The sequence below is a fragment of the Lepisosteus oculatus genome, chromosome 4 (genome assembly GCF_040954835.1).
Source record: "Lepisosteus oculatus isolate fLepOcu1 chromosome 4, fLepOcu1.hap2, whole genome shotgun sequence".
Taxonomy (NCBI): domain Eukaryota; kingdom Metazoa; phylum Chordata; class Actinopteri; order Semionotiformes; family Lepisosteidae; genus Lepisosteus; species Lepisosteus oculatus.
In genome coordinates, this window is record NC_090699.1 from 22,839,650 (window position 1) to 22,854,305 (window position 14,656).

At 36.5% G+C, this 14,656-nt stretch overlaps 2 protein-coding genes across 3 annotated transcripts in view; one reads left to right on the forward strand and one right to left on the reverse strand.

The window, feature by feature from the left end:
* The window catches only part of phyhiplb (phytanoyl-CoA 2-hydroxylase interacting protein-like b), a 29,797-nt gene extending 15,659 nt beyond the window's left edge, over nt 1-14,138 (forward strand). For both annotated transcript variants that reach the window (XM_006630379.3, XM_015346860.2), the window contains exons 2-5: nt 8,041-8,237; nt 8,699-8,873; nt 9,014-9,131; nt 11,813-14,138. In XM_006630379.3, the coding sequence (XP_006630442.1) occupies nt 8,041-8,237; nt 8,699-8,873; nt 9,014-9,131; nt 11,813-12,347 (1,025 nt within the window). In that variant the 3' untranslated portion in view covers nt 12,348-14,138. The remainder of the gene's footprint in view (nt 1-8,040; nt 8,238-8,698; nt 8,874-9,013; nt 9,132-11,812) is intronic.
* Nucleotides 12,911-14,656, reverse strand: part of fam13c (family with sequence similarity 13 member C) — a 42,181-nt gene continuing 40,435 nt past the window's right edge. The window contains exon 23 of the mRNA XM_006630380.3: nt 12,911-14,569. Coding sequence (XP_006630443.3) covers nt 14,446-14,569 — 124 coding nt within the window. The 3' untranslated portion in view covers nt 12,911-14,445. The remainder of the gene's footprint in view (nt 14,570-14,656) is intronic.

The window sequence follows — 14,656 nt, forward strand, 5'->3', positions numbered from 1 at the left end:
CAAAATTGGAAAATGCAAAGTGTTATGTCTGGTGCAACCTTAAAACAGAGCGTAAGTCAACACCATCCATAATGTCAAGTAATTGTAATTGTTGCCAAAGATGCTTCCACCAAATATTGAGTTCACGGGTCTAAATACTTATGCAATCATTATATTTGATTTCTGTATCTTTCAATTTCATTTAATGTAAGTTACCCTTAGTAGTCTTCAGTTTAAGCATTCAGGTTTTGAACAAACTATGAAGTAATAATAAATTGTATGTATCCTTTTAGAAATTGACAAAAGGGTCTGAATACTTTTCTGAGGTACTCTATAAACTGTGTAAACCTGCACATAACCGACGACTGCTGAGTCTAGAGTACTGTTTTGCAGAACATGTACATGTTGGGTAGCCTGTAAGAAACATGATTTCAGGAGGTGTACTGTGGGAAGATTTACAGCTATGCCAATGGGAGTTGACATTTGTCAACCCGCAGATAATCTCATTGAAAAACATGGACGCTTCTTTGAAAACTGCGGCTGTGACTGGGCCAGTAAGATACTGTAGTTGCCAGCTTTGGCTGATGACATAATGTCAGCTGTGCATTTGATGTCTGCTGGGCTTGTAAAACAAAAGCTAAACCCCAGTAAGCCAATAGCATGCAGCCAGAGAACAGAGCTCTGTACAGCACTGTTCTGTTCCATTGGTCTTGCTAGGGTGATAAAGAATTCAGAAGTGCCTCTGTTTGCTATGTAATACTTTCTGGGTGCTGCTGTACTTCGTTTGCTTGTTCAGTGAAAAGTAAGCTTTCATTACACTGGTATGTTGATTTTTTCATTTGTTTCAATTTAGATTGATTTTTTTTTTAGGGGGGAGGGTTTAACCTACACACAGAATCAAAATTCTCAAACATTTATAAAACAAGCTTGAAATAATGGAAGGATAAAGACTGGGTTTTGTTAATTCTCTTTTAAAAAGTACAGTGACTAACCAGGAAAAAATGAGAAACCATTTTTTTTTTCGGTTCTTATATAACCAGCTTTTGAAACCGTGTTTCTGAAGCATCTTCTGGCTGGGCTAAGACAGCAGCCCCACAGGGCGGGCTGTGATGGGAATTTCAGAAATCTAAAGTGCTGAGTCAAATGATGTGCGATAGCATCCGAATGAATAATAGGAGCTGTTTGTCTTACCCCCTCTGCTGGCTGAGGTTGTGTTTCATACCATTCCTTGGGGAAAGTCACAGATTATATGATTTGCCAGTTCGTAGTGCAGTATAGAGTAGGTATTTTCCTGTGACTACTCTAGAAGGCTGCTTAGTGTACTGAGATTCAGGAACTTTCTCTCATGAACATTTGTAAGATGTTATGTTCTAATAGCAATTGTAAAATTAGATTTTTTAACACTAAAAAGATCATGTGCTTTCCTAAGGTAATTATTATAATCTTTTATAACATATAAACATCATACTGTATATATATATATTATTATTATTATAATAATAATACACTTTATTTTATGTAGGGCCTTTAAAGGTGGCTTCTCAAAGCGCTTTACAGGATGACAATAACAATAAATAAGAAGACTACAACAATAAATAAGAAGATTTCACAAGATAGGGCACAATTATAATTACAACAATACAACAATAACAATAGAGGAGACCGTGGAAGGTGGTATTAAGAAGAGCAGAGGGGTGAAGAATGGAACCAGTTAAGTAAAGGCTTTTCTGAAGAAGAAGGTTTTGAGTCTGGATTTGAAGGAGTTTAGAGAAGGTGACTCTCTAATATCCTTGGGCAAAGAGTTCCAGAGCTTGGGGGCATAGCAGAAGGCCCTGTCGCCCATACAAAGTAGACGGGCTTGGGGGACAGTAAGGAGGGCAGAATTTGAAGAGTGGAGGTTGCGAGGTGGGGAGTAGGGCGATAAAAGTTCAGACAGGTATTGAGGTGCCAAGCTATGTAAAGCCTTATAGGTGAGCATGAGGATTTTAAAGTCTATGCGGAATTTGACCGGAAGCCAGTGCAAGGACTCCAGGATAGGAGTAATGTGAACACTTGCACTAGACCTGGTCAGGATTCTGGCTGCTGAATTTTGGACATACTGCAGCTTGTTCAGAGTAGATTTAGATACCCCAGGGAGTAGAGCATTGCAGTAGTCAATTCGAGAGAATACAAATATGTTGATCAGCTTTTCAGCCACAGTTAATGATAGCATAGGGCGTAGTCTTGTGATATTTCTAAGGTGAAAAAAATATGTTTTGACAGTATGCTGTACATGTAGGTCGAATGTTAAGCCAGAATCGAATATAACCCCAAGGTTTTTCAATTTTGATTGACGAAGTACAGAGCCATCTACAGACAGGGTTACAGGACTGGCTTTACGAAGTTGATGGGGGGTACCAATAAGCATGACTTCAGTCTTGTCACAGTTAAGATGAAAGAAGTTTTGAGTCATCCAAATTTGTCAAATGTCAGAGATGCAATTAAATAGAATAGAGACAGCCACATCAGTGTCGGGTTTGGTATGGATGTATATTTGAGTATCGTCAGCGTAAAAATGAAAGCTGAGGCCATGTGATCTTAAAAGCTGACCAAGTGGGAACATGTTAATGCCGAAGAGCAAGGGGCTCAGTATTGAGCCCTGGGGGACACCAGACTTGACAAGACCAATTTCAGACCTGTACCCATTGAGAGAGACAAAGTGACAGCGATCAGTGAGGTAAGACTTAAACCATTTGAGGGCAGTGTCAGAGACTCCAAACACAGTCTCGAGACGAGAAAGTAAGATGTTATGGTCAACAGTGTCAAAGGCAGCACTGAGATCAAGAAGGATGAGTATGGAAAGAGAACCAGAATCAGAAGCTATTAGGAGATCGTTGGTGACTTTGACTAGGGCGGTTTCTTATATATAACATTTAATTCAGATAAAATTAACTTGAAAAGAAATTCCATGGAATGTAAATAGATTCTCTTTTGAGAAATTTCTCTTTTTTCTTTTGTAGTCAGTGGAAATTAATATTCATGATCCTTTAGTTTTCCAGCAGCACGTGTTATGTAGACAGAACTCTCAGCTTTTGTTTTTAGCTCTGTTAATGAGGAATCAAAAGTGTAGCTCTTACAGTAAGACATCTGTGCTATGCTGAATTAAAATAATGATGTTTATTAATGATATTCAGCAGTGGTATTATATTTTGTGCTGTTCTTATTTCAGGATTACCAATAGTTTCTATTAGCATTTGCATTTCATACAGCAATGGCCAGTCTGTTAAGCAAGATATATATATTTTATATACATAAAAAGCATAAGTAAAATTGTGCTTGAATTCCGTGCTTTCCTTACCTTGTGTTGTTTGTCTAGCCTCTGGTTAACAAATATTAACTTGCTGTGCTAAATTTTTATGCATTGTAAAAATGTATATTAGAGGAAAGGCAAGGTTAATAAGATAATTTAAATACAATATTGCACTTTGTTACATACTTCCACAAAATAAGTGTTTTATTATGTATTGGAATGAAAAGCACTATAAAAAATGCGCGCTGAAGGTCTGCAAAGAAACCTGTTCCAAGTGTCACCACTACTTTGATGAAAATGTGGCAGGAGTTAAGTTTCACTGCCCACAGTTTTCTTTGACAATGTAGGAATTCAATTCAAGACAAAATAATTGAGTGGATTACATATATGTTTTATATTTCTTCAGTCTGATTATGATTATTTTGGTACTTTTATTTTTTCAGATTGCCAACAATTCAATTACTTGCTCTGATCATTTACGAGATTTTACTTAAAGTTTAAACTTAAACTTAAAGATAGATTAGAAACTGTTGGCGTCTAAATCTAGCTGCAGTTTAAGACATATCTCATTAGTACTTTAACCAAAGAATTCTGAGAAATCTAAATACATTCAGGTGATACAAATGAATTTATAACTGATAGAGATAAATGTACGCTAGACTGCCGGGCCATTTTATAATAAGCACTTTTTAATTTTATTTTTAATTTAAATTTAGTTTTACGCACAGTCACCTAAGGAATTGCCTGAAATGATAATGCTCAATAGAGTACACATGAACATGTTATTTCAGCTGAAGAAGGATTTTTTAATATCTTAACACACAAATGTATAGGCATATTTTGTTTTATATGAATAGGCGATGTATATGTGCTTTTAAAGGCTACTGATGCAAAAAAATAATAAGCCAGAATATACATTATGAGCAGGTATTTTTTGTGTCAGGGTTCTTTAAAATGGCTGCATGCTGAGGCCTTGCAGCAATCAAGTGCTTCGATCGAGGATTGTCTTGTGAAAGCAGGCAAGTGCGGACTGGGTACAACACTGCTGTAATTTGCTTTTAGCAAATTAGCCTGATGTTTTGAGGTAATTGCTGTGCAACAGTGGCCATTACATGCCAGATCAAGGTTTCATTTTTGGAGGTTTTGTTTGGCCTTTTGTTCTTGTTGGAAAAACAGAAATGTTCGGCACCTGTGGCGATTGCTGTGCTGTGTCAGTACAAGGCTCCATCACTTATCACTGATTTAATCTTTTCCACAAGTTGATAGGTTCCGTGGGAGTTTCAAGGGCCAGCATTAAGCATTAGCCTGAGTATTATGTGAAAGGCATTCCATTGTGTGGAAGACAAAATTGTGTATTTATCACACGGCAACAGATAATTTATTATACTGTTTCAAGTGGGATAAGTAGATGATAGAAACGTGAGCAAAGTCATTTGCACACATAATTAAAAAATGTGCACGTCTTTGATACAGTTTAAGCATTGTACTGTTGCAGAGTTCCAAGTACTTTATGTCGGGAGACAAAATAAGTGACTTTGTGTCACATATTTAGTCTCCAAACGCATGATAATACAGAAAGTGGTAGTCTGGTGTTATTTTGCCATTATTTTCCTTGTTCCTTCATTGATGATAAAGTTCATTTAAAAATATCTTGAGATCATGTCCAGATCTGATTTTCTTTCTTCTTGACCTTGCGTGCTGCTATCAGTTAAGCTGCACGTGAAATGGAAAAGTCAGTCAGGCTGAACTTGTTGGCATCAGCAAAATAGTTCTGATTCAAGGAAGTCTTTTATTTTGCATACCCTCACTGACTTGCGATAGTAAACTCAAATGTATAGGTGTTACAGGGAGTTTAGTTCCAGGAAAAATAGCAATAATGATCTCTTTCACTGGTTTACTCTACAAGAATAATTGGAATCACTTGAAATGTCGGTAACATTTGAGATTAGGGATTGCAAGTGCCATTTATAAACATTATAATAGAATATGAAATATTAATAGAGTGATATAAATGTGATCATTACCAACTTCTATTGTACATTAATTGTATGTTAGAAACTAAACCCCAGTCCTGACCTTAACCTGAACCATAGCAATGTTTTATAACTGTTCATAATGTTATCAGTAACATGTATATCTCAGTATTTAAGACGGCTATAAATTACATAAATGGTAATTTACTAAAATGTCATTAATAGTGAGAAAGTCACTATGCAATAACTGCTAATTTCACTTTTTGTATATAAAGGTGAGATATATGTTCCACACTTTGTAAATGACAGAAATCAAGTACCTATACAGTATATACTGTATTTAAACAGATGAATCAAAGGGAGTTAGACTTGTGTACAAAATTATCAATAGACCATACTATGCATGGTCACCTAACATGAAAGCATAATAATTAAATTAAAACCTAAAAGCTGTTTTAGAGCCAGATAAATTAATTTAATGTGTCACTTGGAACGGCATGAATGTTTCCAGTTTGTTTAGTGGGGATTATTTTGGGTCCACCTTCATAAAACACCTTCATAAGACATAGAACTTCAGCCTTCAAGATGTGGGATGACACTTCGTGTCATATTCTACATAGCTTTGTGTTTTGTTGCTATGGAAACTATTCGGTTCACATTTTTCAAGGCTTTTCTACAGTTGCGTGGAATGGTCTATGAATAGTGCCACTACTATCTGCAGACGAGCAGGGGCTGTGTAAAAAGACACTGGTGAGGTTAAATAGATTTTTAGTGTCTCTTGGGGTGTGTTGCATAACCAGGCCTTGCTATTTGCTGACAGGGAGGGAACAAAGGAGTACAATATTGCTGAAGGCTGTTCTTTAAGATGTTAATCATCTGTCTATCTTAAAACTTCTGGATCTTTTTTGTTTAATGCTGTGCATTGCAAAAAATCAAATCCTTAATACTTGCAGCTTTAAAAACAGAGTAGGTGAGAGTAAGCAGAGAAATGAATAACAGTATTGAACTGTAAAAAAGTTCATTCTTCTTATCCTTCACAATTTATTTGAATGTTATGGGATTTTTAAAAACCTTTTCTCAATAGAAATAAAATAACTAGAACAAAGCACCCAGGGGACTCACTCATAGTGCTATCCCAAACCAAGTGATGCATGCATTTTCCTCATCCTAATTACTCTGAGCTTACAAGTGAGAATTGATTAGGAGTTGCTAACTCCGCCATGTACTGTAGCTTATTGCTGTTTTAGAACATGGAGCCTGATGTGGTGTAACAAAGAACTGAACATTTGAGCTATATGTTTTTTTTTATGGTGGATTTGAAAAACAAATGAACATTTTGAAATATTTATATTAAAATCACATACGCTTTCATATTCATTTTGGGCCCACAGAGACAATACTGTAGTCTTTGTTTTCCAGAACATGTCTTTCAGTCTCTCTCTGGACTATGAGTGTAGTGGTGAATGGGCTTAATACACATTTAAATGCTCTTCATGCACAGTGTAAGAGAAGGCATTACATGACAGCACAGTAATTTGAAGAAACAAGTTTTTAATTATGCAAAAAAATGAATCTACTGTTTTCAAAGACCTGCACCACTCTACAGGAAAAAGTGTTTAAGCTACATACACTAAGTATCAAGGCCTTTGAGCTTAATCTTACTATGCTGTGAATTCTGAATCTTCACTAAATATAAATATTCTAAATAATATACTGTATGTAAATATATTGCAGTGCTGTAGAACTATGGGAAGAATTTTATTTTTCAAAACAAAGAATAGAAGGAATAATTGAGACCAAAGATATATTGGATTATACAGCATCCAGGTATTGCATTTGTCTGAACTTTTTCTAACCAAGCAAACTAAACTCCATTAAAAAGATGCATTTATGTTTGTGTAAATGAGACCCTGACCCATTTTTGGAGTGACTTAATCATCAAGCTGGAGTATTCAAGGTTTGAAATATTGAGTGAGACATAGCAACTTCATTGTCTTTTCAGCATCAAATTTTCAGCCTGTATACAGCTTAGACAAAATACAGTATTGTTTGCCAAATGTGGGCATTTGTAGTTTCACATTTCCTTTGAATCCTTTTATTTTTTTCTCCAGCTAGAAAAGCACTATCATTCATATATCAGATGTTAGTTACTGTATAACAATCCACTTTTCTGTACATTGTTCTTGAGCTGGAGCTATTATCGGTTGCTATGATTTGATGTTATATGAATACTGGCCTCACAGAGTGTTTCGCAAAAACTGACATTTCTCTTTATTGCTATGACCTTGAAGTGATAATCTTCCCTGTTCTGGTAGTAAACATTATAGATTTGTTTGTGCATGTAAAAGGACTCACAACACGTAAAGCAGGTGTATAATATGGTACATACTAGTGCAACTCACTTAACTATTATTAATTTTCTCTGAATTATTTAAATGAAGAGTGGTGGCATAATAGCTGGCTTCTGGAAAATGAAATGTAAACTGGAGGAAAGCATTGTAGGTGTTGCCATGGTAATGCATGCAATTCCAGCATTGGTTCATAATATTAAAATAAATCCTTGAAATAGGTTTTCTTTGTCTGCTAACATTTACAAAAAACATTTATCAGGGATGATATAATATTGCAGAGCTCACAAAGCCTTTGATCGGTGGACATCTTAGATCTACATTAATGATTTGAGTGAGATTTAAACAAACTGTAGCATAAAAAATTCACTTTTAAATCCTCTGCCAGCCAAGGCAATATTTCAGCTGCTTTGTGAATAACAGAAACTGTTCTGTTTTTCTTTTTCTGTAGGAAATAAATCCCAGGATAGTGGGATTGCCGAGATGGAGGAGCTTCCAGTGCCACAGAACATCAAAATAAGCAACATCACATGTGACTCCTTCAAGATATCCTGGGATATGGATCCCAAATCCAGGGACCGTATCACACACTACTTCATTGACCTAAACAAGAAAGAGAACAAGAACTCAAACAAGTTCAAACATAAGGTATTCTTTGACATGACTGTGCTGAAATGTGGCACAGTGTCAGTACATTTTCACTCTTGGTCTTCTGTAGAAGGTGAAGCAAATTGATTTGTCCCATTGCGGTTTCTGGAAATATTTTATCCTTCTCCTTCAGCTGTCAATGTTATCAGTTTTAAATTACTCACTGAGTTAAGTATACTTTTCTGGCAAACTGAAACACATCCTTGCAAAGCTTGCAGACGTACTGTGTAGTCCTTGGTATAAATAGAAGCTCAAGGCTTCTGTGTCCAGGAGTTTGAGAGATTCAGTAAGAATCAATCAATAGGACTGTAATGTAGGAGCCTTGACTTTCCCAGTGGAAACTTCAGAAGAGATTGACACAGGCAGCACAGGTGTTTAACGACGATAGTGTCTACACTGTTAAATGTACTAAAAATCACCATTTTTTTGCGGTATTTCTGTTTGCATGCTCTTTGTCATAGGATGTTCCCACAAAACTTGTGGCCAAAGCCGTTCCTCTTCCCATGACTGTCAGAGGGCACTGGTTCCTGAGTCCTCGCACGGAATACACGGTCGCCGTGCAGACAGCGTCCAAGCAGAGCGATGGGGACTACGCTGTTTCGGAGTGGAGCGAAATCATAGAGTTCTGCACTGCGGGTGAGTCTGGTAGTTATGTGAAGTCTAGTAGATATGTAGATCAGGAAAACAGTAGAATATTCACAATCTTTAGTGATCGCTGTTGTACTTCCTCTCACATGCTAAAATAATACTAAATAAATACAATTCCTGTTTTTCAGATTACTCGACAGTGCATCTTACACAGTTGTTAGAGAAAGCTGAAGTGATTGCTGGCAGAATGCTGAAATTTTCAGTGTTCTATCGCAACCAGCATAAAGAATACTTTGATCAAGCCAGGTATGTGCTGCTGTGCTTTTCTTTTTATAGTTTCGGGATTTCCATGATTCATTAAGGTGTTTACTTGGTGTCCCCTTGTTCATGTGGGTTTTCTCCTGGGGCTCCAATTTCCTCATGTAATCCAAAGACTTGCTAGCTGGGTAAATTGGCATCTTTAAATTGAGTGGAGTTGTACTGGCGTACTGTACAGAGAGTAGCTGCATCGTGAATGTAAGAATGACTGGATGTCACATTATTGGAATGTCTAAAGAAATAGGTTTATCTTCAATATTTAAGTTACATGGCAAGCTGTTTTATTTATTTTTTTTAAATGGCAGATATTTCATTTATAATGTGAGCATTTAAAGCTGAAGACTTCCTGTGTTCTCCCATCTTTTATTGGTATTTATATCTTCCAATGAAGATATAATTTGTGAAACTGACTACAAGGGTGGCTTAGCAATTATAGTAAGCGAACACAATCTTTGTAGCATTACCACCTTTGTAGCATTAGAGAGTGAATTTTGATACAGTTACTGTATGTATTTGTGTGGCTTTTTCAAAAGCTGTTAAACCATTCTAGTGTATCAATACATGACCATGTTGTTAATTTGTGACTTCAATAGTTAAAGGCGTAAGGGTTTAAAATAAAAACATTTAATGAATTAAAGCTGAGTTGTGATGGGCAGCTTTGCAAATGATGTATTTTTATGAACTTTCAATAGAAGCAATTTGACAATAATGAAGCAATAATGATCTCTCTGCTAAAATGGAGATCTTCTGTCTGCTGCCTGACTCACCTTGTTAAAAGAATGGTTTTCATTCGGTAACATATTCCTGGTGGGGGTTGCTGGAAGCACAGAGCGCATGACAATATTCTCACACCCCAGCGAAGACAGCAATCCATCACAGGCCACAAAGGAGCATTGTAGAGACAGCAGTGAACCCAGTCGGCATGTCTTTGGAAGGTGGGAGGAAACCCATGTGAAGATGCGCACTCTGTACATAAAGCACCCACATCCTGGGCTTTCGAGTTGTGAGGCAGCTCTGCTGACCCCCAAGACCACCATGCTGCTGTATTCTGTAATCTGTGCAATAAATTATTTTCCCAGGACATAAGACATGGAACACTGGAGCTTATTGCCCTGCTCATAATAATTATCCTGATTTATAAAATGAGGAACGGATGGTTTTTGGAGTTGGAAGTGACTGAAGCAAGACTGCTTTTATAGTTTTGACCTTAGTTCTCACCTTAGGTATCTCTCTAGAAACAAGAAAGTCAGACAATGCATTATTTTTATTAATAGAACGAACTAATTCAATGCATTATTTGTAATCTGAACATTTTTCCATTGGAAGTACTGTTCTGGGATTCTGTCATGTCCAATACACATCTTTCCTATCTTGCATATCTTGATTAAACTTAATGAACACTGTACACATGTGTCTTAAAAATATTACACACAACCACTCTTGAGATACTAATAGGATTTGGTCTATAATGAATTGCTTTTTCATTAGCTCCTTGTGTTAATTAAACATTTTCACCTTTTTAAAGATCAGAAAATACATTAGTGCCATCTTGTGGTCTAGAAGGTGCGCTTCTTAAACAGTAGAAAAAAGTGTTTTGAAAATTCCCAATGAAAAAGCAACTTGCAATGTAAAAACCTTTTAGTGCATCTCACTGGATGATAATAATAATCTGCAACTTTATTATTCAGTAAATTCTAGTTAAACATTCAAAAAACAAAATGCCTAAAATTCAAAAGTCCAGGTAGGAAACAACACTAATCAGTTAAGAAATTTGACTCAGGCAGTATGGCATTTTTTTCTCCCAAAATTACAGTTGGGCTGAACAATAATCTTGGCATTATTAGATGTTTGTACTTTTTTAATTGTATTATATACCGAGCATTAAAAGTAACTTAGCACTTACAACTGTAACAGATTCTCAAAGCTATCAGAAAAATGACAAAACAATTAGAGCAGGTTCACTGACATTCTGTTGAATAGACATGACATTAGTAAATTAATGCTATCACTTACCAGTTCTCATCAATATAGAAGGTCTGTCTCTGGCCCGAGGTCATTACTTCTGACCTGGCTTTAGGGAATTTTTAACAGACACCTGTTGTTGTACGTGACATCTCAGAAATAACTCAAAGGCATGGATACCTTCATCAGGAATAGCCACTGGGCCATTAGTGGAATGGTTACTCATGAATGGTGCCTACTTTTAAAGTCACAGTATGTTAGCATGTGTAGCCACTGTTGGAAACAATACAATCTGTATTGCAGCAGGTTGCTGATGTAGTTTTGTGGAGTTCTGTACTATTCCTCCTGTATAGCCTGAGCAAGCATTAGCCTGTTCACTGGTCTCGAAGGCCTAGATGCCACTTGGGCTTCCAACAAGGCATAACTCATTCTCACCTCGCAAGTAAGCCACTGTTACAGCATGAAGACAAGCATTGGTTGTCCTGCTGGAATACCTTCATGTCAGGAAGGGCAACATGTGAGGTCACAGGAGCAGGGCTCTGCGTCATTTGCATCATGTGGACATTTATAGTGACGTTTCTTTTGGTGTTCAGTATACACGTATACACGCTCAGTATACAGTAAACAAAAGATCATCTTATGTTCAGTATTTCTACAAATGTCAGTGTTATTTCAGTTTTTTCTTAACTAATCTTTTCTCTTTTCAGAGACATGCAGAACAATAAGATGCTACCATCAGTGAAGGATAACAGTGGCAGTCATGGATCCCCCATCAGTGGAAAACTGGAGGGCATCTTCTTCAGCTGCAACACTGAGTTCAACACTGGGAAACCGCCACAAGACTCACCGTACGGAAGATACCGGTTTGAGATCCAGGCCGAATGCCTTTTTAATCAAAAGACTAACCTCTACTTTGGGGACTTTTACTGCATGTACACCGCCTACCACTATGTCATCCTGGTCCTGGCCCCTGCTGGGTCTGTGGGCGACGAGTTCTGCAAACAGCGCCTGCCTGCGCTGAACATCGCAGACAACAAATTCCTGACCTGCACCGAGGAGGAGGGCCGGCTGGTGTTCCACCACGCGCAGGATGTCATATTGGAGGTGATTTACACCGACCCCGTCGACCTTTCTCTGGGAACAGTCACTGAGATCAGTGGCCACCACCTAATGAGTTTGTCCACGGTAAACGCAAAGAAAGATCCCAGCTGCAAAACCTGCAACATCAGTGTTGGACGCTAACCTGTACCGCTGTGCAAACCCACACAGATCGTCTAACCCCTTTAATGTTCCATCTCACCTTGTTCAGACTCTTCAGAAGCATGCAGATGCAGCTTTGTACCAAACAGCAGTTGTTTCTTTTGAGGGTTACTTTTTTCTATCCTGAGTAGATTTGTTCGTGTTTCTGTTTTTTTTTTTTTGGGAGGTATTTGTGAAGTCGCTGCCAAATCAGACATTAACAATGCTTCTTTACCCCCCTCCTGGCTGTGATGCTTAACAGACCATTTCTCCAGTTTTAGAGCTGCAATGTATTGTTTTGCCAAAGGTAACAAAAACCGATTGAAACCGCTGTAGAAAAGCAATGGTAACAGCTTCTAAATGGCATTTTAAATGCATATTAATTTTATCTTGTGATTAAAATTAATTACTGGGTAATTTAAAAGAGCATGATAGGATGTACTTGCGGCATGAATTTAATATTGAAAAAACTAGAAATGTCAGCACTTCCAACTTGTTGTTCAACAGTGTTACATGTTATTTATTATAGTTAACAGAAACCATATACTGTGTTTAAACATAATAAATGTGATAGAAAAAATATTTATTTTACTGTTGTATAAAAATTTTACAAACCAGAAGTGCACAATATCAAGGATTCCAACCATAGCAATCAATGCAGTTTGGGAAAACAATTTTCAAGCTGATGGAAAAACAAATAGGAAATTGCAGCCATCAGTTGCACTAAGCTAAAAAGATCAAGCTATCTTACATGATACCATTTTAATCAGAAAGCTTAAGACTGTTAATTTGTTATTAATGTATGGGGCATAGCAAGCTTTATATAAAATATCTACCACATCTGATCATTAAATCACAACATTTGTAAGATCTTTAAATGATTCACATGCATATACACTTTACAACAGTGTAAAGGTTGTTTGTAATCCATCAAAATATTTCCATCAGCAGATTTTAGATTGTTTTTTAACAATCACCAGAATTGCACTTAACAGAAAGCATCATTTGAGCATAAACTACTATATACCTATAATAGCTATAGTAATTTTCACTTTTCACAGAACAAAATATTACAGTGAAGAAAATATTGCAGTGAAAAATGAAAAAAAAAACCACAACTGTTACCATATTGCAGATACATTCCCAAAACTGAAACAGAACTTAAAAACATTTTTTGGATGCAACATAGTACTCTAAAAATGCATTATGCAGACTAATATTTTGTATTGGATTTATCCTATATAATTAACCCAAGGTCTTGAGGATGTTTCAGAAAGAGATGCCCTTCTTTGCTCCTCTTTAACAAACTCTTAATGCCTCATCTTTATTGCCATTTTTCATTATTTTTACAAGGATGTCCAAGCTTCCCAAAACTTAAGTGACATAGTGACATTTTATGTTTTTAAATTTCTGAGCTTAATAGCTGTGAATTAGAGGTACTAAATGTAATAAGTAATGTTTTGGTCTTCTGAACAGATACTAGGTCTGACATGCTTTTCTGAACTAAATGCAGTTTTTTGAAGTAATGGACAAAGGTGGAAATATATTACTGTGATTTTTAGAAGCAACAAATGTTTGCAGACAAGTGTTCAAATGAACTGGATCCCCATCCCTTTTTATGTTAGTGAAATTGTCCATTCTAGTTTCAAGATTACAGAAAATGTAAAATGCTAATGAGAACAAAGAAAGATGCATATTATTTTGGCTTTGGTTTAAAAAAAGAGCAATAATATGTTCCCCCTTCAGTAAAAATAAAGTGCCATATTTTAGCATAGAAACAAATACCACTCTTGTGAACAAACGTCAGTTCTGTTTCAAATGTTATTTCCATGTTTTCAAAATAAACTATTTTAGGAGCTACATTAGCTACATAAGTAGTCATAGTGCATGTTGCAGCTTTTTCACAAACGACGAGAGGCATTTGAAATGTCCGTTGCTAAGCAACAGTTGAATATGTTGCCATCTTTTCATTTTGTCAACCAGGGTGATTATTAGTAAAGTGCATCGTAGTGTCTGTAGGGCACAAACAAGTTCAATAGAAAACATCTTTCAATGCTAATGTCTTAACAGGTCTTCAAAATAAAAAAAGGTAATTCATCCCTCAAATAGTCTTTGAAGCTTCTTGTTTGCTGAGGAGAACTTCCAACAATCTGAGTTTAGCTTTGATATTCTTATATTCGTAATATTCTTCAGCCATTGGAATGCGGTCCTCCTTTTGGGCAGCCCTACCAGAGGAAAAGAAAACACAAGACACGCATCACATAATATTACTCCCTAATTCAGTTTTTTTGTCTATATGACTTATGTATTAA